Source organism: Astatotilapia calliptera, chromosome 16 (assembly GCF_964374335.1).
Source record: "Astatotilapia calliptera chromosome 16, fAstCal68.1, whole genome shotgun sequence".
In the NCBI taxonomy this organism is placed as follows: domain Eukaryota; kingdom Metazoa; phylum Chordata; class Actinopteri; order Cichliformes; family Cichlidae; genus Astatotilapia; species Astatotilapia calliptera.
The window spans coordinates 8,464,354-8,487,120 of NC_137437.1; the positions used below are offsets into that span (position 1 = coordinate 8,464,354).

At 41.1% G+C, this 22,767-nt stretch overlaps 1 protein-coding gene across 6 annotated transcripts in view; it reads right to left on the reverse strand.

The window, feature by feature from the left end:
• Window positions 1-22,767, reverse strand: part of lrch1 (leucine-rich repeats and calponin homology (CH) domain containing 1) — a 101,437-nt gene that overhangs the window by 47,243 nt on the left and 31,427 nt on the right. For all 6 annotated transcript variants that reach the window (XM_080291143.1, XM_080291142.1, XM_080291139.1 and 3 more), the window contains exons 2-4: window positions 15,773-15,917; window positions 6,944-7,070; window positions 4,336-4,441 (exon numbers count right to left, since the gene is read on the reverse strand). In XM_080291143.1, coding sequence (XP_080147269.1) covers window positions 4,336-4,441; window positions 6,944-7,070; window positions 15,773-15,917 — 378 coding nt within the window. The remainder of the gene's footprint in view (window positions 1-4,335; window positions 4,442-6,943; window positions 7,071-15,772; window positions 15,918-22,767) is intronic.

Here is a 22,767-nt window from a genome sequence, read left to right on the forward strand (position 1 = left end):
TTTTGAACCAGGAATTCTTAAAATAGATGCTAAAGAACAACATATTTGGGCAGGAATATTGAAAAAGTGGCATTTATTTAATATGAAATGGTCAGAGCAAGATGCCCGCTCTCCTGCATCAGCTGCATAGACCATACCACCTGCCCAGTCAGGTGTGGGACATGGAAAAACATGCATTATCTAGTTTCTGCTGACATGCACACGCTTCAGTGATTTGCATAGAATTACAGATATTCAGGTGTTTTCCATAATACTACACTAAGAGGCTTCAGCACACACACAACCTGATTTTAAAATAGACCGATACCAGCAGTTTGTTTAGTGACAGTGGAAACCCCCCCTGCTGCTGATTTAGTTGATCTCAAGTAGACTACACACACTTACACTTTCACATGGGTAAAACCACCAACATGTTTCCCACCAGATAACACAATGCAGCTCTTGTTGTTATTTTCAGACTAGGTTTGTAATTGTTAGCAGCCCAGAGTCAAACTGTTTCTCTTCATGTGAACTTTATTCCTCATTAAATCCAAAATAACCTGGAAAACCTGGAACACCTCTCTTACACAGCGTTTTACTGGAGTGACTAAGCTGTAATTTAACAAAAGTGCCTGTTTTATGTTTAAAGAGTTATGTAGAGTCAATATACAAGCGTGCACACCTTCACAGAGTACCCAATATGTTAACAAGTTAGATGAAGAGGTTGACCACACACTTGATTACAGATTCCAGGTTGCAGCAAGCTTTGGAACCAGCTTTTAAACTAAACACGGTACATTTCTCTATGTATTTCTGTATTTTTTCCCACGGTATTGGGTTTTACACTGGAACAGTGATACAACACTGCTACCATGAGATCCAACTGGACATAACACCACCCCCCTTATGGTGGTACCATAGACAGTATAAGAGATGAATGTAGCTTCCGTGGGCAGATAAATGAAGCCAATGCTGAGGTGCCTTAAACTTGCATGCCTTATTTGTATGGCATTCGATTGCAATAGCTGTGGTTGCAAAAACACTTCCAGTCCTAAAGAAGTGTACAGGTATGGGATTTCATTTTTGACTGCTGTAAGCACTCTACTGTTCAGTTTATGGGCATGGTCATTTATGCCCATAAACTCAACCTTGAAGCTAGCTTCCAAGTACCCAACCTTATTATAACAACAGGAACCTAGAGACCTTGAAGCTCACTTCAACTGCACTCACTGAGTGCAGTTGACATTAACTGAGCTAATGATATTTAGCTCAGTTAATGAGGTCTCTTTGCGCCTAAATCTACAATTAGTCGATTTAGAATGTAATTTTTTAGAAAGCGAGAATTGCAATGAATGAAAGGGAACAAATGCATTTTTCAAAATATCAAACTGTTTCTTTGAGCATATCATAAATATGGGAAACAGAAACACAGAATCATTTTTTCAAAAGGTTAACACAGATCTAAAACTTACCCTGAACTGCACTCAGACTACTAGCTTGCTAATGTTATCCAATGCCTGTTTTCCCCAGCTGCTTGGCTCTCCCTGATATTACGTGATTTGGAATTTATTACCAGAGTCACTGTAAGCTCATCTAAATGTTAAAAAGGCATTATATTTCTCACTGTGAAGCAATTTATCTCTCTATCTTTTCTAAGTCTTTGCAGTTATATAATTAACCTTTCTTTGAAACCTTTTAGCTGAGGATAAACTGTGAAGGTTTTTAATGGTGCCTTTACCTAGACTGGCAAACAGTCATATACAAGAAATGTATAAACTTTCCGGACTCCTGGTCCACCAAACGCATTGTCCTTATTTGTCTTCTTTCCCAGTGTAAGATGTCCAAAAGAAATTCTCTATGTGAGTGTATGTGTGTGTTTACCGATCCTCAGACGGATGTTTGGGTTTGTGGGCAGAAACCAATGGGGGAACCATATCCTGCAGACTGCTAATGATGCGCAGCTCAGGAACCCATCAATTTTGACAGCATGATCATTACAGAGTGTTTAGACAGTTTCTCATAATTAAAACCACGTGTAGGCGGTAATAATGTCAGCTAAGCACATGTGATGGTGTGAGTGGTGACACCAGAAAGCATTCCTCTGGTTACTGGATAAAAATATTCTCTATACAGTACTCGATTAAATTATGCATAAACATATGTTCCCTTATGCCTTGAGATCACTCAGGACAAATGTGTAAATTTCATCTATAGTGCTCTAACAATTTTATTATAAAACCATCTGACTTTAAAACCAAAAAAACAACAGCAGCAGGCCAATCATGACAGCAGGGGAGACAATTCCTATAAAAGGTACAAACTACAAATTCTCTTTTCACTCCGTTCCCTTCATCTACTTGTAGGACTGGACTCAAAATCTGAGGTTCTAGATCTTGTGCTGAAACACAAACAAAATATACTAGGGTTCACAAAGTTTTTAACCTGCAACGGTATACAAAAACGGGAAAAAACTTGCAAATTACTCCTAAATCTTTTTTAAAAGAACAATAAACAGAAAACTTTAAAAGAACTGAGGCCTCAAGTTATCTAGCAGTCTGTTTACATATGTTCAGATATGCACAGCATCGAATCTGACTGCTGCACACCACCTCACAGGTCTGGAGATCTGAGAGCTGGGCTGATATGAACCATTTTCCTGGTCTTAGTGAACTGTGGCTGTCTGATGAGAAATCTGCAAAGTAGCTGTGCCTGAAATAAAACACAATAACTGCTGATTTACTTTAGATGTTACACTTTGGGCCTGAGTCACTCAGGCTAGAGACTAGATGAAGATTTCAGACATGGCTCGTAGTTCTTTTCACAATGCAGATTTTTGTTATAACTAAATTACTAAATTTTTACAAGACCATCCATGTTTTCTTCTTTGACATACTGTTGTACAAACTGTGTTGATAAATAGCTGCTAATAGCATTATTAGATGACTTATTACTTATTGAGGTACAAACTTGCAGAAGCCTCCTCTGATGTCACTGGAAGGAATATGAAATGTATAAAGGATTGACGACACCAGTCTGCTCCATTGCAGCCTTGATGCATTATGCTGCTAACCAAAGCTGCTGCTGCTGCCATGATAATTCTGGCTTTAAAGATCATTTTCCTACCAGCTCTGATCTTCTAGTTAGAGTCTGACTCTCTGACTTTATGCTATTGCCACCCTGAGCTTGGCCGACCGTTAAAAAGCCCTCAGCAGTCATGGTGGTCTTATCTCAGGGACTCTTCAGAGCTGCACAAGTTCAACAGATATTAAATCAAAAACAACATCCCTCCCTTTGTCGGGGCTGCCGTCCAGTCTGCCTGGTTGAAGCCCCCCTCCCCCCAGCACCGTGGTACTAAGCTTCTGAACCAGTTCAAAGCTCATCAATCAATCCAGGAGATGGTCATAAAGGTGAGGGGATGGGGATATGTAACAATTCAGGAAACTGGAGCAACAAATCCAAACCGGCTGAATAAAGCGATTGGAGTTGCTGTTGTTTATCATTCTGATCAACTATCTGCTGGCCTGACTCCATGTCTCGAATCTGTTTATCAGACTATCCAAATGCTGGACAACTGACAATGAAGACAGAAATTGATTTTTTTTTTTTATATCTTGACTATATTGACTACAAAACAGGAAAAAAAAGATCAACAGACCCATTAATAACTAAAACAGCTATAAGCTCAGGCCCTAACTTAAAAAAAAATACTGTAGTCAGATTGTATTTGGGTACTGATACTGGCCTTACATGCAGAGTTGTTCTGGTGTTTATAAATGGCTGCCCGCCATGTAAAAGCCAGTCTCTCTCCAGCCTATCAGTTAGTCAGACTGGGCGTTGTCTCACTAGATGAGCACCAGACCTTTGTGGCTGTTGCTCATCTCTGTGTCACTGACTTATTTCAGACCTTTTGGGCTGGAGGTCGCTCCTCGGTCACACTGAGGGTTAAGTATATTTTTAGGCCCAAGGATGGGTGTGGCAGTGCACGCAGAGGACTCTGTGGTCTCAGATGCACCTCCCAGTCTTGCATATGGAAGAGATTATTCCATTTCTGAATTTCACTCTAAATGAGACTTGACTTTCCGATCCTCGAGTCACAGCACGGAGTGCACAACAGGCTTCTGTAAGGTGCAGAGGTAAGGTGGGATCAAAAGAAAAGTGAAATTAAAAGGCTTAAACGCTGCCTAAAGGGAACATAAATCACCTTAATTACACACCTAAAGTCAAAACAAAGATTTCCAACCAAAATTCACCAGTCTTTAGGACACAGAGAGCTGAAAGCCTTCACTTTCTGAAAGTCATCAAGAAAGACAGGACACTGCAATTTGCCTTATACTGGGGGGGAAAAAAGGCACTCACCTTCTGGCAGGACACAGAGAAGGTTTCGGCGCACGTTTAGCTCGCGCAGAGCTTTGAGTCTGCCGATGTGACGAGGAAGAGCTGTGATCTCGTTGCAGCTGATGTCCTGCAGAGGACAAAAATAAACGAGGGGAGTGAGCGGTTAATATTTATGATTAGTAATTGTTTGAAATGCTCTCGGCAGCACGGGAGCAAACGTCACAGCTGAGCAGATGGTGCAAAGTCGAGCTGGGTTTTCATGCTGAGAGGACGCTGCTGGAAAGTTAATAAGCAATAAGACTTTAATACCATATCACACACATATACAGAGTCCAGGTATAAAGAAGAGGTGAGAGCAGTGATGCAGTTGCCTGAGCACAAAGAATTAAACTCATACTGACAAGAAGTGAAATAACAGTAAGCAATGGGAAGCTTCCAGGTTCTGAGTTATCTCAGATTTGTTTGAGCAGACAGTAGCTGCTTTTAGCTGAAGTGAAGGACACTTCTGACTGACATATGAAGGAGTGGGAATCAATTAGAAGAGACAATGTGCGATGAGCTAATCACTTTATATGTGGGCTGGGCTTTAGTTTAGAGTCAGGCTTGGCTCACGACACTTCAGCTTATTTCATTTTCACCCTAAAAAGACTTAAAGTGATGATGTGCCCCGATTGTCCTGCTGCTGACCAGAACTAGACCGTTTTCAGCTAACAGGCCAGGATGAGGACTGTCATTCTCATTAGCCTCTGCTCCCTGCACAGGAGTGCTAACAAGCAATGTGATTGTTTTGCCTGCCAGCAATATTCCATGTAAAGAGCTAAAACAGCATCATTGTGGCATACTGACTCTCCTCTGAAACAAAACGGACAGTGTAATGGGTCATGAAAATATCTTCCTCATCAACCAATCTGCCAGTGCTGCCATCTGCTGATTCCTTGTTTGCACAGCTCTGTCAGTCCTTGTAAAAATTCACTCTGTTCACAAGTTTGACCCAATCAGATCAGGTCGGTCAGCATCACGCACATTGTGAATGAGCTAATCACAGCACACCACCACCACCACTGGATAAAGTGAAATATCCCGCAGATGGGCTTCTGTCAATTTTTCTGTCAAAATCCAGCTTCCAGTTTGGATTCAGGAGACAGACACTATCTCTACTTTCAAGATTAGGCTTAAAACTTTCCTTTTTGCTAAAGCATATAGTTAGGGCTGGACCAGGTGACCCTGAATCCTCCCTTAGTTATGCTGCAGTAGACAAAGGCTGCTGGGGGATTCCCATGATGCATTGAGTTTTTCCTTTCCAGTCTCCTTTCTCGCTCACTATGTGTTAACAGACCTCTCTGCATTGAATCATATCTGTTATTAACCTCTGTCTCTCTTCCACAGCATGTCTTTTATCCTGTTTTCCTTCTCTCACCCCAACCGGTCGCAGCAGATGGCCGCCCCTCCCTGAGCCTGGTTCTGCCGGAGGTTTCTTCCTGTTAAAAGGGAGTTTTTCCTTCCCACTGTTGCCAAAGTGCTGCTCATAGGGGGTCATATGATTGTTGGGTTTTTCTCTGTATCTATGAAGCGCCTTGAGGCGACTTATGTTGTGATTTGGCGCTATATAAATAAAATTGAATTGAATTGAATCACTATCAGTTGTATATATTATGCAGCACTTTATTGTGAGACTTGTTTGATTTAGAATAAGAGATGCTGTTGTGGAGGAAAAAGTAAAAAATAAATGTCTTATTATGAGTTTAAGAAGAAAATACCATTTCATTTCTTCTGCTTATCCAAGGCAGGGTCCTGGGAGCAGCACTCTAAGCAGAGAAGCCCAAACCTCCCTCTCTCCAGCTCCTCAGGGAGAACAACAGAGAGATATAATCTCTCCATCATGTCCTGGTTCTACCCCAGGGCCTCAACCTAGGAGGCATCCTAGTCAGATCCATGAACCACGTCAGCTGGCTTGTTTTGATGTGTGGAGTAGCGACTCTACTCTGAGCCCCTCCCGATTAAATGAACTCCTCAGCCTTTCTCTAACAGACAGCCCAGCAACCCTTCAGATTTTGCTGCCTGTATCCGTGATCTCGTTCTTTCATTCACTACTCCGAGCTTGTGACTGTAGGTGAGGGTAGGGACGTAGATCAACTGGTAAATCAACAGCTTCAGTTCTCCTCACCACAACAGAACAGTACAGCATCTGCAGCCAATGTCCCAATTCATCTGCCGATCTCCTGCTCTGCTCTCCCCTCAGTCGTGAACAAGACCCCGAGATACTTAAACTCCTCTCTGACCCTGAGTGGGCACTACTCAGGGTCACAGAATCGACGATCTGATCTGATTTGTATCTTTTTTCAGAAAAAAAGACACAAATGTAACATCAGAATGAGCCAAGGAAATATAAAAAGAGAGTGACGACGTATGTCCCTAAATTTCATGTGACACATAAAGCTTACTGAAGAAGGGCTAAAAAACATAAGCCATAAATCCTCTCCAGACTGGGATAAAAGCAGTGAGCAGCACAACTGGAGCATAAGATATTCACATACAGACAAAGAAACACAAAAATAGAAATATTATTACTCACTCCTGAGTGCCACAGGAATAAACCAACACAGTGACACAAGTGGTAAAACAGCCTTACCAGCTCCATGAGCCTCTGCAGTTGTCCAATGGTCTCGGGCAGGCTGACCAGCTTGTTGTTGCTGGCGTTGAGGACTCTCAAAGGTAAACCACACAGGCAGGCCGGCAGGGAGCCCAGCTGGTTACGACTGCAAACACAAATATCATTCAGTCGAGGGGATCACTTGTGCTCATGTGGTTTTTTTCTTACACCACTTAGTATCTTTAAAGAGCTTTAAAATAAAAAAAGATTAAAACGGTAAAAGCCATTCCTTTTACATTGGACTACAGGTGAACTATAAGCTGATAAGCTGATCATGACGCAATTATAACTTTGTTTCTAAACATTTATGTTCCACATGTGACTGAAAGGGAGAAGAGCTACATGAATATTTTACCACCAAATCATTCAATGCGTTATTAAGATTACAGTTGGAGAGTTAACGATGAATGCAGGGAAGAATTCCTCACTCCCGAGTAGGGATGGGTACCGGTTCTGACATAAACGGTAGTAACCAGACTGAAAAGCAGCGCACATTTCGGTGCTTTATTTCGGTGCTTTTTTTCCCTGAGCTGTGACACACTTTGGATTCTAACCAATCATTTTACGTTTCCGAGGATAGTAGGCGGGTCCAGGTACGTACGTTCTTTTAGAGCAGAGCTACAGATTAAAAATGCCCAAGGCGAAGCGGTCAAAAGTCTGGCTGTACTTCACAGCAAAATATGCAAACTCAGCAGCCTGCAACAAGTGCTTTAAGCTGATACTGTGATACTGTCAAAGGAGGTAACACCTCGAATCTGATGAAACACCTGGCGACGCATAGTGTTTTTTTTAAAAGCCGAAAAATGCGCCGTATTTGATAGCTTGCTGCGAGACCTCACTCCGTGCACATCTACTGCGGGTGTGGTGCCTGTTATCGGACCCGGAGCAACATCCCCCAAGAACCCGAAGAGGAGAGTCCTGGCCCCTAGCCCTGCCAGTGCAGCAGAAATGATGAGGATGATGATGCAGCAGCAGCCGTTCTTCTCTGCGTGAGTCGCTTAATGTTGTTCATGTGTAATTTACATTGAGTAGGCTAACCACGTTATTACATTAATGCATGTAAGGTGAACTAGCAAACATCATCATAGCTACATGCGGCTGTCTTCTTGTTTGATGGCAGATACTCCCTTCACCCTGGCCAAAAAGGCTAAAATGACCAAAGAAAAAGTGGGAAACAGTTAAACATGAGAGGTGTTTTGTGTTTATTCCATTGTTTAAGCACTGCTTCCAGCCAAGAGTGATACCATATATGCCCCATAGCTGCAGAAAAGGCTAACATTGTTATCTTTTTACAAAAAAACAGCTGAACATGAGAGGTTTTTGGACAAAGTTGGTGTTCTCGATTCTTTAAGCACCGGTTTGAGCACCGTTTAAGCACCGGCACTGTTTCAAAAGTACCGGTTTGGCACCGGTATCGGATAAAACCTAAACGATACCCATTCCTACTCCCGAGTCTGTTTATGTTGCCGTTTGCACCTTACAGCAACCCTCAGGAAGAAATAAACATGTCACAGCAATGTTTCCTTTTTACTACACACACAAATATGAAAACAAAGATGTCTTTACTATTTTTACAAGAGGAGACACACTGCAGGAAACGCTGTACAGAGGAAGTTATGCTATGGATGGGCAACAGTCTATTGTCTTAGGGTCTTTTTTTTTTTTTTTACCTTCATCTCTCTTTTCTAAACAGGACACGACCACTTTTGAATTAACTTTACTCAACTTTTACCAGACCAAAGCTAGCAGGGGTATTGTACTCATGCTCTACACTGTGGGTGCCTGACTGACCTGTACAGTTTGAAGGAAGAAGTGGAGAGTTGTCACATCTAGTACAAATAACAGATTACACGTGTCTAATAAAATCTGTAGTGTCCAAGCTGGAAGGCCAGCTACAGGGAAGGCAATTCAATATATGAAATTTCCAGGAAATCCCAAAAAATACAACAGATGTCGCTCCTCCTTTTGAAGCCGTCCTTCATTAGTCACACACACACACACGCACGCATTTTCACCACAAGACTGCGAAACCCCGTCTGACTCGGGGTTCTGAAAATAGCAATCAGGAAACATACAGTATAAATGAGTTTATGCAGCTGTTCCCACACATACTCCGACACTGAAGAAAAAGAATGTTACACTTTAATACTATGATGCTGCAAAAGCTCCAGAGGTGGAACAGCCTGACATCCTCTCTGCAGACTGGGTGTGGTACAAGTAGCTACAGTATATTTTAATGGAACAGGTTAATTACACAAATAACTATTAATTCAAATATGCATCGTATATAATAGTATAACAGAGCACATCTCAGTAATGAAACAGATTCCAAATAATAATCCAAACACACTAATTCAACCCACCCAGAAATAAGATCCACACCCTTTGAAGATACTCTTAAATATCTAGAGTCGCTCTGTGTAGCTACATGTTGGCACAGTAGTGCTCTGAGCTACCCTTACTGTCCACCCCTAGGTCCACCCTTACTACTTCTATAGGGAATAAGAGGTTAAGCAGCAGCCAGGTGCTGATGATCAAATAGACTTGACTCATCAGCACCTTTCAGGACCTCTATAAAAGCAGAAATGCTAGCAGTTTGCTGGTCTGGAGCCTTCATGTGTGCATTAACAACATGTCCCAATCGTCCCATGAGTGGATGTCCCAGCAAATTCACCCCAAGGTCAGACAATGCAATTTTCAGAGAAACAAAACCCTAAAAGCTACATCTAAGACTTTACTGGCCTCAGTTAGCATGTTAAATGTTAAAGTTCAAGACAGCATACTTAGACAAAGCCCCTCCCCTCTCCCTCTAAATAAAACAAACAAACAAAAAGAAAAACATGGCAGCACAGCTAGCTTCACAAAGTTGCATTAGAACAAACCACAAAACCTCTGTAACAATGTCCTTTGGACAGACAGGACAAAAGTGAAATGAGATGTTTGGCCAGAATGCACAGTGTCACTTTTGCTGAAAATGAAACACAGCATAGTGGCATAAATACCTTATGCCAGCTGTCTAGCACGGTGGTGGTGGCATGATGATTTGGGCTTGTTTTGCATCCACAGGATCTGGACACCTCACAGTTATTGCACTGATCATAAACTCATCTTTATACTAAATTATTATGCAGTCAAATGTGAGGCTATCTGTCTGACAGCAAAAATGGGTTGTGCAAAAGGATAATGATCTCAAAACACCAAATCATCAAACCTACAAAGGAATGTTTGAAAAAGGAAAGAACTGTTGCCATGGCCTTCAAAGGAAAAAAGTTTGGCAGAATCTTAAAGGAGCTGTTTGCAACCTAAATGTAAAGTAATAGTGGGCAACTATGTGAGAGACAAAAAATGATTACTTTAAGTTATCTAAGGAGCTTGGAAAGAAAAGAGACTTAACTTCTTGAAGTTTCTTGACAACGTTTCACCTTTCATCCAAGAAGCTTCTTCAGTTCCTCCTTCTAATGGAGCTTCTATGGGTCCTGAATAATATGGTGTACCTAGCTTTTTATAGGATTGTAAAATATCTAGTGAAATTTGTGTTTCACATGTAAATGTGTAACACAATGAACAAAGCTATATTATATTGTTTAGAGTATTTAAATTAATTAAACGACGAATTACATGCAATGTGGCAGATACACATCATCAGCTATATTTTCCCTTTAATTTCATATAAACTCAGGACCGGATAAAACCAGATATTTTTACCCGTAACTAGGACAACAGAAGAAAAGCACCACTAGCAGGACTGTTCTCCTTTTACATGTTGTAAACACTGTGAGGAAAGAGGGCACACAAAATATTTGCAGCTGTGTGGTCCATATTTGGGATTTGTTTTCAACACCCTAGCAAAGTCAATCTTTTTGAATGCATATTTGTGGTCTGGACTAACGGCACTCAAAATAATCACAATGTAGTTTAATGTTATGTTTTACAAAAACTGACATTTTCAAATTTTAGGGAGGAAAAAATACATAATCACAACAAGTCTTACTTTTTGAAATATACTAACAATCTCCTTGTGTTGTAAAAAATAAAAGCACTTATGAGTAAACAAAAGTTAACACTCACAGAGGTCTGCGTTTCAGATGTGCCAGCGAGCTGCTGGACTTTAAAGACTAAAAATATCCTGGAGAGGAAGCAGAGTGTCCATCCTATTCGTCTGTGTGTGTATTAAAGCCTAAATGTGATATTACACTTCCTTTCTGCAACCAAGACTTGCTGCAGTGTTTAAAAATATTCAACACAGACATACTTCTGGTACTTCAGTCTTTGCAAGCATGGGCTCATGCAGTCTGGTTGTTTACTGAGCAGATCAACATTCAAATCATATCATCAGTTCATTTTTTATTACGTTAAGTTAACTTAACTTAAGTTACTAATGTAGTCAGTGACAGCACAATGACTGGCAAAGCAGCACAATGTTCCACACTGCTACTAATGGGCTTTTCCAAGAATTTTTACTTTAAAGTCGTAGCTTTACAAAGGCTGCACTGGAGCAACGGCAAAAAAAAAAAAGAAAGAAAAGAAAGAAAAGAAAGTAAGAATAAAAGTTACTTTTAAAAAATCTAACTGTATTCACAGTCTCTTTGTAATGTTGTGCATTGTACTGGGAGACATACACCCCAAAAAATAACAAGATGATGATGGGAGAGGGTGGGGGAGTGTGACAGCATGGGAAAAGTGTGGTTTAAGAAAACTGCTTTCTTCCAATTCTTTCAGGATGATGTCAAGTTGCAGGAACTTCAAAACAAAGCACAAAGCTTTCAAAGTTACACACCACACCTGCAAACAGCTTGTTTTCTGCACCTGAGGTAAGGTGTGAGTCGGGGTTGAAGTGGTTGAAATGTTAAGACTGCATTGCAGGAGGCAGAGAGCTGGTGTTGTAAGCCACCACCTCTGTTCCATGATGAACTCACTTCTTGCCTCGGGTGACCTCAGTAGGTCACATGATAGGCTGGGGAAAGGTAAAATGTCAAAATCGCTAGCGATTTTTCCAGTCAGGCTACTAAAATCCATCTCAGCCCTGCCGGTCGGGCTATCATAGGAAGGAAAAATATGTCAGTGCTTTTGCATTCTTTCGCAAACGTAGCTGGGCAATTATGGCATTGGCATCGATGAGCCTCTTTCAATATGTCACGTATTGAAATCGCGTTTGAATTTGTGCTTGTTTTTTGCTTTCACTTTCATTTTCCAATAGCACAAACTGTGTATAAAGAGCGGCAGTACTGATTGGTGAGTGACGATTAATGGAGGTGAAATGGAGAGCAATGCACAGGAAGAGAAAGCTGATGAAGGAGATGCTATGCCCTCAACGTCGAGTGTCATTTTCTCATCTGTGACTTCAGTGGAAATTTCAGATTGAGGATCTGACACAGACTGATTCATGTTCTACAAAGTTCTTACACGTTCACAGAAACTTCTGTTCAATTAGAACCAAATATTGGAGTTGATGATTCTAATTTTTATACAGTTGTTGTAATTTGTGTATTAACAAATTTTTTTTTGATTGATGTTTTGTTTCATTTATTTAAAAATTATCTTATTTTTTATTTGGGCTACTAAAATTTATTTTGGGCTACCAAAATCTGAAGAATGCCTGCCCAAAGGGCTACCAGGAATTTTGAAATTTTGCGGGCCCTGTATATGATTGTGAATGAACTTTGAGGGATGTTTTGTATGTGTTTTGATGTAAACTCCCATGTATTTTGTCAATAAAAGGCATTAAAAAAAAAAAAAGAAAGGAGAAAAAAAAGGTCTCACAGCCGTTTCAACCTCATGCCATGCTCCAGATACCTCGGAACTTGGGAGTGTCATTAAGGCTGGGTATCGATTTCGATTTCTATACTCGATTCGATTCCGATCCACAAGGTTTTATTCGATTTTGACTCAGACAGTCAGAAATATTATAATTCTGATCATTTATGAGTACATATCCATATTTTTATATCTGTGTATAACAACAAAGATGACACTTGTGAGACTTCATCAGAGGTGCAAGCATCACAGCAGATGCCTTTGTGTTAAAATAACTGAGGATAAAACACAGAAAAACATGAAGGAAATTTTTCTTCCCTGGCTTTTTATAGCAGATAACCTGAAAATATTTTGCAGTAGATCAAAAACTGAAGAAAACCATGACTCAACATATGAACATTACCTGATGCTGCTGACGTGAAGCAGAGCAAAGTTACAGAGGTTTAATTAGAGACACAGCTAAGTGTTTTGAATAATTTTAAAAAGTTTATATTTCTTCGGTATTGAACAGCAGAAATGAGGCTTTCTTGTTAGAGCTCATTTTAAAAAAACAAACAAAAGAAAAACAATGACTGACAGCACCTTCGTCCATGTGACGACTCATATGACAGAGGGTAGGGTTGTGCCAACACGTTAACGAGCTAACTGGGCTAACGCACTAGTTCCCACCAATGTAATTGAGCATTGCGTGGCACATCCGACATACTGGTTTACTTTTGTCCATCAGGGTCATACTTCACATGAAAACCAAAATAGTTCCAAACGCCAGATCTGAATGAGGGTGGGGGAGGTTCAATTTCAGGTAGCGTTGAGGCAGTTGCCATGTTGCAACGAGCTTAGCTTCTGTCTTGCTAGCTTGCGCTGCGCTCAGTGGATCTGCGCTCGACAGTGCAGCCTAGGCGGAGTAGTCGAACGCAGATCCACTGAGCGCTCAACACAGACAGCATCGTCAGAAGAAAAGTTGATAAAATAAATTAAAAATTTTGTATTGTTCGATACATATGCGTACCGAACCGAAAGCACTGTATCAAACGGTTCAATATCGATACGAGTATCGTTGCACCCCTAGTTTTTAGACATACGTTGTAACGGCCACCATTTGAGTCTAAGGTTTATTTTTTAGCACCTGACGGCTCTTTTTTTCCTTCTCATTTGTAAACTCTTGCATACTCTTTAACGTGATTCAGTTTTTTTTGAAAAGTCTCAACAGGATCTTAAGCTTAAACAAACAAGCGGACGTAAAAACAGTCGCTTGTCCGTCCGTAGTGTGGTTATATTAAATATAAGAGAAAGAGAGAAGTTTAAGAGATTAATATAGCCACTACAGTGACCATCAAAACGATGAAAAAATATTGCTGTAAACAGTTTATTTTACGACACCACAAAACAAACGATAGCGTAACAGGAAATGATAGACGTTTTTATATCGTCATCCAATATATATCGTCATATCAAACCGCCCTAACAGCGGTCATATGAGTCAATGGCCCGCAGGAACATATCCAAAGGGGACAATCAACCATTAGTATTGAAATACCTGGGACACCAATTTGTTTTTGTAGCTGAAGAAGCCTCTTGGATGACAGGGGAAACTTCTTTACAAACCTAAAGATGTCCAGTCACCTCCTTGTGTTCAAGCTTTCAAGGCTACTATGACCTAGAAGACTGAGAACCTGCTAGTTTATTTGACTGACACCTCTTCTCCTACCCTGCACAAACCAAACCAGGGGAGAGAGGTGGGAACTAGAGTGTCTTCAAAAAAATACAACAAACACTTAACCTTTGAGATGTAGAGTCACAAAACATTTCAGGCCGCCTTCACTTGCAGAGTGTGACAGATATGATACAATGAAGAGAGTGGCGAAACCTTGACCTTTAAAGGCAGAGAACAGCACAGTTTGTGAAGATCAACATAAGCCGAGTGTATCAAAGGTTTACAGTTAACTAACAGTTCACTGAACATCAGCTGTGTGAGACACTTGGCAAAATGATCACCCTGCAGCATTGTTGGCACATCACACAAACACGGACACACACCTGCATTGACCCCAGGCAGCAGTACAACAGCTCAGATGGGCCGAACACTGAAAGCGCTACCACCCAAAGCTGACACACAATAGCAGAGTCTGCCCACATTAAAGGACAATAACACTGCTTTATTTATGCTCTGTCACTCTCATTCAGTCTGATGCTGTGTTCAGAGTGCGGAGCCTCAAATCTGACAGGAGCCACACGCACTCACAGGTCCTTCTGTCTTTGTGAGGACACTGATATAATGCGTTACCTACGGCTTCTCTTTAGTTGTCACAACTAATTACAACACCCTAACCCATAAGGACAAGGTTATGGTCTCTCAGAACTAGTTTTCCCACGTATTGTACAAGACGCACAGAACTGTACAACTGTGCATTCGTTTTTTCTCTTTTTTTGTCAAATTCTCATGAGGGTAGAAGAAGCAGAATAAAAAGACAAAATCAAACTGATCTCAAACCATGTACATCTGTCAAATGGCTTCACCCACAATGACAAACAGTAAGAAAGAAATGCACAATGTCTTACTCCTTACCTTCCCACAGCATTAAGTGCATCTGAATATCATATAACGATGTTGCTCTGACCAGCAGAGGCACTACTGAGTATAAACAGCACGCTCCTGCTGTGGCGCCCTCTTTGCCAATATAAAGAATTCTGGATGTAATTTTTACATAACTTAAAACACTATACACTGTATATTTATTGTATTTTAGCATATGAGAGAAAAGGAACCACTGTATCAGGAACCTTTTAGAAATCAAAGCATGCAGCTCAACAGTTGTGATGCAGCATCAGTGAGTGTAAAACTCCATCTGTCTGAAGAAAGTATTTAAAATATGCTAAAATTATGCAGCATCACATTATTCTACTGCATTTATGCAAAAACACAGAGTGTTGTTTAATACCTAGTTAATGGGTTTGATGTTCATAAAACAGAGGTTTCACTCCCTCAGTCCCTGCTGCAGAAAATGTTCCCATATCGTAAAACAGCAGTGACACCAAGTGTGTCGATGTGTGTACCTGAGGTTTAAGGAGGTGAGCGACTGCAGGCTGATGATGCTGTCTGGGATGGACCTGATGCAGTTGTGGTACAAGTTTAGTGTTTCCAAGGCAACCAGATGGCATACCTCTGAGGGGACGTCGGTTAGTCGGTTTTTTGACAGGTCTGCAATGGAAACCAAGAAAAACAACGTTTAGAACAATTAAAGGGCACATTGTAATAATAAAAGATGCAAAGGTAGCAATTTGAGTAGTAGTTGAATGAAATATTAAACATTTTAAAAAACAAAAACAAACTTTGACATCTGGTGTGTTAATTGTAATAAAAATCAAAAATAAGTTGAAAGACAGGTAGCACCACAGACTCATATAAAGGTCTGAAAATGAATCCAATGTGTCCTTTTTCTTATGTAAAAATCAGAGGAGTGGCTCTTTAAACGGTCTGACTGGATGGAAGTCTGAGAAAACAGTTTACCTCCTCCATAAACTTAGTAGGCATAGCCCAAGTTGCTAGTTTGAATTGGTTTTCAGTTCGGCCCTGAGTACAATAGATGGTGATGCCATGTTTTAAGACATGGCATGCATACAGTGGGGCAAAAAAGTATTTAGTCAGCCACCGATTGTGCAAGTTCCCCCACCTAAAATGATGACAGAGGTCAGTAATTTGCACCAGAGGTACACTTCAACTGTGAGAGACAGAATGTGAAAAAAAAAAATCCATGAATCCACATGGTAGGATTTGTAAAGAATTTATTCGTAAATCAGGGTGGAAAATAAGTATTTGGTCAATAACAAAAATACAACTATATACTTTGTAACATAACCTTTGTTGGCAATAACAGAGGTCAAACGTTTACTATAGGTCTTTACCAGGTTTGCACACACAGTAGCTGGTACTTTGGCCCATTCCTCCATGCAGATCTTCTCGAGAGCAGTTATGTTTTGGGGCTGTCGCCGAGCAACACGGACTTTCAACTCCCGCCACAGATTTTCTATGGGGTTGAGGTCTGGAGACTGGCTAGGCCACTCCAGGACTTTCAAATGCTTCTTACGGAGCCACTCCTTTGTTGCCCGGGCGGTGTGTTTTGGATCATTGTCATGTTGGAAGACCCAGCCTCGTTTCATCTTCAAAGTTCTCACTGATGGAAGGAGGTTTTGGCTCAAAATCTCACGATACATGGCCCCATTCATTCTGTCCTTAACACGGATCAGTCGTCCTGTCCCCTTGGCAGAAAAACAGCCCCATAGCATGATGTTTCCACCCCCATGCTTCACAGTAGGTATGGTGTTCTTGGGATGCAACTCAGTATTCTTCTTCCTCCAAACACGACGAGTTGAGTTTATACCAAAAAGTTCTACTTTGGTTTCATCTGACCACATGACATTCTCCCAATCCTCTGCTGTATCATCCATGTGCTCTCTGGCAAACTTCAGACGGGCCTGGACATGCACTGGCTTCAGCAGCGGAACACGTCTGGCACTGCGGGATTGGATTCCCTGCCGTTGTAGTGTGTTACTGATGGTGACCTTTGTTACTTTGGTCCCAGCTCTCTGCAGGTCATTCACCAGGTCCCCCCGTGTGGTTCTGGGATCTTTGCTCACCGTTCTCATGATCATTTTGACCCCACGGGATGAGATCTTGTGTGGAGCCCCAGATCGAGGGAGATTATCAGTGGTCTTGTATGTCTTCCATTTTCTGATGATTGCTCCCACATAGGGCTGGGCGATATGACCCAAAATTCATATCTCGATATTTTTTAGCTGGATGGCGATATAAGATATATATCTCTATATTTTTTTTAAGCCATAAAGTAAGAACAAAAAGAGTTCTTAGTCAAAGCTGTGTCCCAGATGTCACACAGGCACTTTTATTAACATACAGCACAGATGTACATGAAAAATTACTCAAAATTAAATTATGAGCATTCATTAAATAATAATGCTCCATAAATAAAAGAAAACAAGGTTGTTTTTGTGCTAAACAAAGAGCTCACAATTGTGCAGTCAAAATGTAAACTAAAAGACGCTGAGCGTAATAACAAAGACAGACAGATTTCACAGCTGCTCTGTTCCCAAGTTTTACTGTGTGACTGATAGCCTGGAGTTTGAAATCCGCTTCATAACCACGTCTCTTACAGGTGCCATTTATGGTCCTTATACACACACAATACGGTAATATTACGTTGATGCACAGTACGTATCACTCCGCGAAGCTCCTCGGTAGCCGTAATGCGCCGACAATCTATCAAGCGGTGCAGCTCCGTAGCTTACCAAAGTCGTACTCAAACATTTTTGACAGATTGCTGAACGCCGTGTACCACATAAAATCGGTTCGCGGCCACCAAGCACAACCAGAATTCATACATAAGGCGCGCTATCAACTTTTGAGAGAATGAAAGGATTTTTGGGGTTAGCGCGGTTAGCTCGTTAGCGCGGTTAGCTCGTTAGCATGTTTAGCTCGTTAGCACGTTGACGCCGTCCAGCCCCACGCATGGGGCGATGCGCAGTAACTCGTTAACGGAGATTTGCCGTGTCCGTCTTGTCGCTGCCTGCACGTGAAGCGATGGGGTAGGAGGGGGAGTTGTCTTCAGTGAAGGCGAGGCGGAGTAACGTTGCGTAGAGACAAAAGTGGACGAAAGAGAGGCAAACTTGCGGCTCCACAACTATAATTATAACGTAACATAGACTATATCGATATAAAGGATATTGTCACATCTTATATCTCGTATAAAAATATATCGATATGTTTTAAAAACTCGATATATCGCCCAGCTCTACTCCCACAGTTGATTTTTTTCACACCAAGCTGCTTGCCTATTGTAGATTCACTCTTCCCAGTCTGGTGCAGGTCTACAATACTTTTCCTGGTGTCCTTTGAAAGCTCTGTGGTCTTGGCCATGGTGGAGTTTGGAGTCTGACTGTTTGAGGCTGTGGACAGGTGTCTTTTATACAGATGATGAGTTCAAACAGGTGCCATTCATACAGGTAACGAGTGGGGGACAGAAAAGCTTCTTACAGAAGACGTTACAGGTCTGTGAGAGCCAGAGATTTTCCTTGTTTGAGGTGACCAAATACTTATTTTCCACCCTAATTTACGAATAAATTCTTTACAAATCCTACCATGTGAATTCATGGATTTTTTTTTCACATTCTGTCTCTCACAGTTGAAGTGTACCTCTGGTGCAAATTACTGACCTCTGTCATCATTTTAAGTGGGGGAACTTGCACAATCGGTGGCTGACTAAATACTTTTTTGCCCCACTGTAGTGACTTGAGGTTCTTAGTCAGTTCCTCCCTAAATTTGTTGTGTAGTTTCAAAGGGCCAAGACTGCGACAGCCCAAACAGTCCACAAATCAATGGGTGACCTCATAATGCCTCCATCAATTTTTTTTATACACTGTAGTTTTCATTAAAAATATGGTAACCTGATTCAACATATACATAACTCATACAGTCCTCAATTTTGATTAAATACAGTGACTTATTTGATGACAGAAGGATAACCCGGGCTGTGTTTTATTTTCTGTTGGTGTTAAAGTCTAGGTAAAACATTGCTCATAAGGTAATTAAATATATTTCAGTACGATATAAAACTTTGTAATCACTCTCGTCGGAGCTGGACCTACAACAATTTGCTGTAATGCACTATACACCTATTTGCACACCCAACAATAACACATGCATTAAGATTTCTCGCTCCGTTTATTGTACAACATGCAGATTTTGGACTAAATTCTCTCTTTCCTTGTAACATGGAGCACCACAGACACGCCAGCAGAGGACCGTGAATCTGAGGTACGACTGACGTCAGACTCAAGGAACTCAGCATTTGACATGAGGACTCAGGTCAGCTGCTCAAGCCAGGACTGTTGACATCACTTCCTGCCGTAACTCAGCAACAATAATATCAACTTCAGTTATCAGCAACCCAGTAAGGCCAAGAAATGTCAGTGCAATTATTCCACATTGTTCTGCCAAGGCTGAACTCTGAGCCTCTTGAAAAACACATTTTGTTTTGTTAATGGTGCAAGAACAGCACAAGAGTTCATTTCCTCTGGTGGAAACAATCGGGGAAAAGTCATGTTGTACTTTTGTATTCAGTATTTATAGTCACGGTTTTCAATTAATATCCAGCAAGACTATGAGCAGAGACCTCGTTGCTATTTTTTTTGTTATACTAATGTTCCAGAGTTATGGAACAAGAGAGGTACTGCCTAACAACCAGGAGTAATCCGGAATTCTTTTATTTGATATTAAACAGGCCAAAGCAACAAATCATCTCACAGCAGTTGTGTTTTTTATTTGTAGAGGGAGCTGAACTGGTTGCAGAAAGTGTCACATTACATATAATATAGCTAATATAGCAATTAGCTTCTGCCAATGCCATGCTAATGTTGCTAAGATGGTGTGGGCCATTTTTCAACCAGTGACAGCTGGGATAGGCTCCACCTCCTCCAAGCCTAAGCTGGAAGACCAGGTAAGAAATATGCAGAAAAATGCAGTAACAAAACCATGACCTTCACACAAATTCTGTCCCTTGACTTAACTATGATGACACACAGGAAAAGATATATATATTTTTCCATCATAAAAATGTCTACAAAAATAAATGACAATGAAAATAGGGCACTTTTACTGAATGTGCTTTGTAAGCTGGTGAATAGTACAAACACCAAACTGTACAAACAGCTCCTCTGAGGCACAAGTGTAGCAGGCTTTCATCAATTTAAAAAACAAAGAGAAAAAAAGAAAATCACATCTGCATCTGGGCATCAGCCACACGTAGAACGCATTGCATCATGGATCACACATTAACAGGAAGTGCTATTTAAAACACTGAACGAGAAACAAAGAGCCCGCCGGTCCTGCTTTCATCCGGCGAGCAAACGGCAGCAAGCTGACTCAACTCACAACAACACAAAGCTATTACTGGCAGGGCGTATGTGTGAGTGTGAGCGTAAGGTGCGTTCAACACCGTTAATGCTCTTATTAATCTCCAAAACAACACTGTGGAAACTGTAATGCGTTCAAAGCAGCAGTGACCTACTATAAACCACGAGACACACAGGGACAGATTAAGGACATGTCGATCCTACAGACACACATCTGTCAAGATACATTGGCCTGTATCTATATGTGAGGCCATGTAAGGTGACACAAGTGATGATGCAGGCCTCAGGACATTTAGTCCATGACATACATAGATCTTCTTTTCACTCATATCAGCAATACCAGCGCTCAGGCCTGACTGAGTGTTTACACAGACGCACCTGTGACCGTTTCTGAAATCCTACACTTGGATGGATGGACGTGGCACTATGGCAACAACATATTTTAGGGATGCAGCGAATTGTTGTTTGGATTGGACATCTGTGCAATATTGAGTGAAAAGGCAGGATCCAGTATCACTGACAATGGGCTTATTTCTGGGGATGATCCATCCAGTTCATTCAATTGACTTTACAAAGTTCATGACTGATATTTAAGGAGCCACTGTGTGACTGAGTGTGATGAGAGTTTTTCTACTGTAGATACCCTTTTTAAGAAAAGAAAAGAAAGCAAATAAGTTTCAAACTTCAGCTGCAGTTATTACTTGCGTTTTGATGTAAGAAGAAAGAAAATGTTAAACATGGTAACTCAGGTATGATGTGAACGTAGCTTGAGGCTACAACTAAACCAGTAAGGGCGTAAAGGCGAAACCTGCTGTTTAAATGTAGTCCTTTTCAGCCATACATCTTTTTTTAAGCCCTCTGACATCAATTTTCCCACACTTTTGTATGTTGCATTTTATTCAAGGTTTAATGCCTAATGAACCATTTTAAACAATCTCCATCCCGAGGCCCTGATGCTGCTAAACAATAACAAGGTACTCCCAGTCAACTGCAAATTTAAGCTCTGGATTAGTTTCACAAGAACCCATTACAGAGCCATTAGATAGTTAATCCTGTTTATGGGGGTATTCCTAAAAGCTACAAGTCTTCATGCTGTAAATACAAAACGCACACACACACGCACACACGCCACACCCTGAAAAGCAGGCGTGGGGCTTCCTGTGTTAATAACAACACTCTCCCTCTCATATGAAAAAGGAAATGACCTATTGCTGCCACTGTGTGACCTCTGACTTAAGAAGAAGAAAGAGAAGAAGCCTGCTGCAGGAACACAATGACTTTACTTCGCCTAAACCTGATTCAGCATCTTTTTAAGATGTGAAACAACACATGTGTATTTTTCTCCCATTCACTGTCAATCCAACTCAGACATCTAGGACAACGTGCGGGATTATGAACATTGCAATTAGATGAAATTCAACTGTGAAAACTGATACTTTATCTCTTGAGCTTCCTTGTTTATACCCCACAATTTGTTAGAGCCAGACTTCACCTACACTGCTGCTGGTGTGAGGAGGGAAACCACTGATTAATGAATGAATGTGTATAAACCAGTCAGCGATACCAGGAGACTAATCATTTACTGGGCAACTGTTTGCAACAGATTCAAGATCAGGTTCAACAAGGTGCTGGAAAAATCTTCAGAGATTTCACATAGTTACTGTAGATCCCGTTGGCTGCACATCCACAATGCACCATGCTCTACTGGACTGAGATCTGGTGACTGTGGAGGCGATTTACACACAGTGAACTTATTGTCAGGTTCAAGAAACCAGTTTGAGGTGATTTGAGCCTTGTGGCATGCTGTGTTATCCCCGCTGGAGTCTCTGTAAACCCTAGAGATGGCTGTGCAGGAAAATCACAGTTAGTTTCTGAAATACTCTGACACCAGCAAAGATGCCAGATTAAAAGTCACTTAGCCCGTCTTCTCCACTTAGTTTGACATTCAGCAAGTCGTCTTGTCTTTGCTCGAGTCTACAAGCCTAAATACATTGAGTTGCTGCCATTGACTGAAATTGGTGATTGGCTGATTTGGCATCTGCGTTAACGAACAGTAAACCAGGTGTACCTAATGAACTCTAGTCCACTAAAGTTAACGTAACAGTTACACCTTTTTTTCCCTT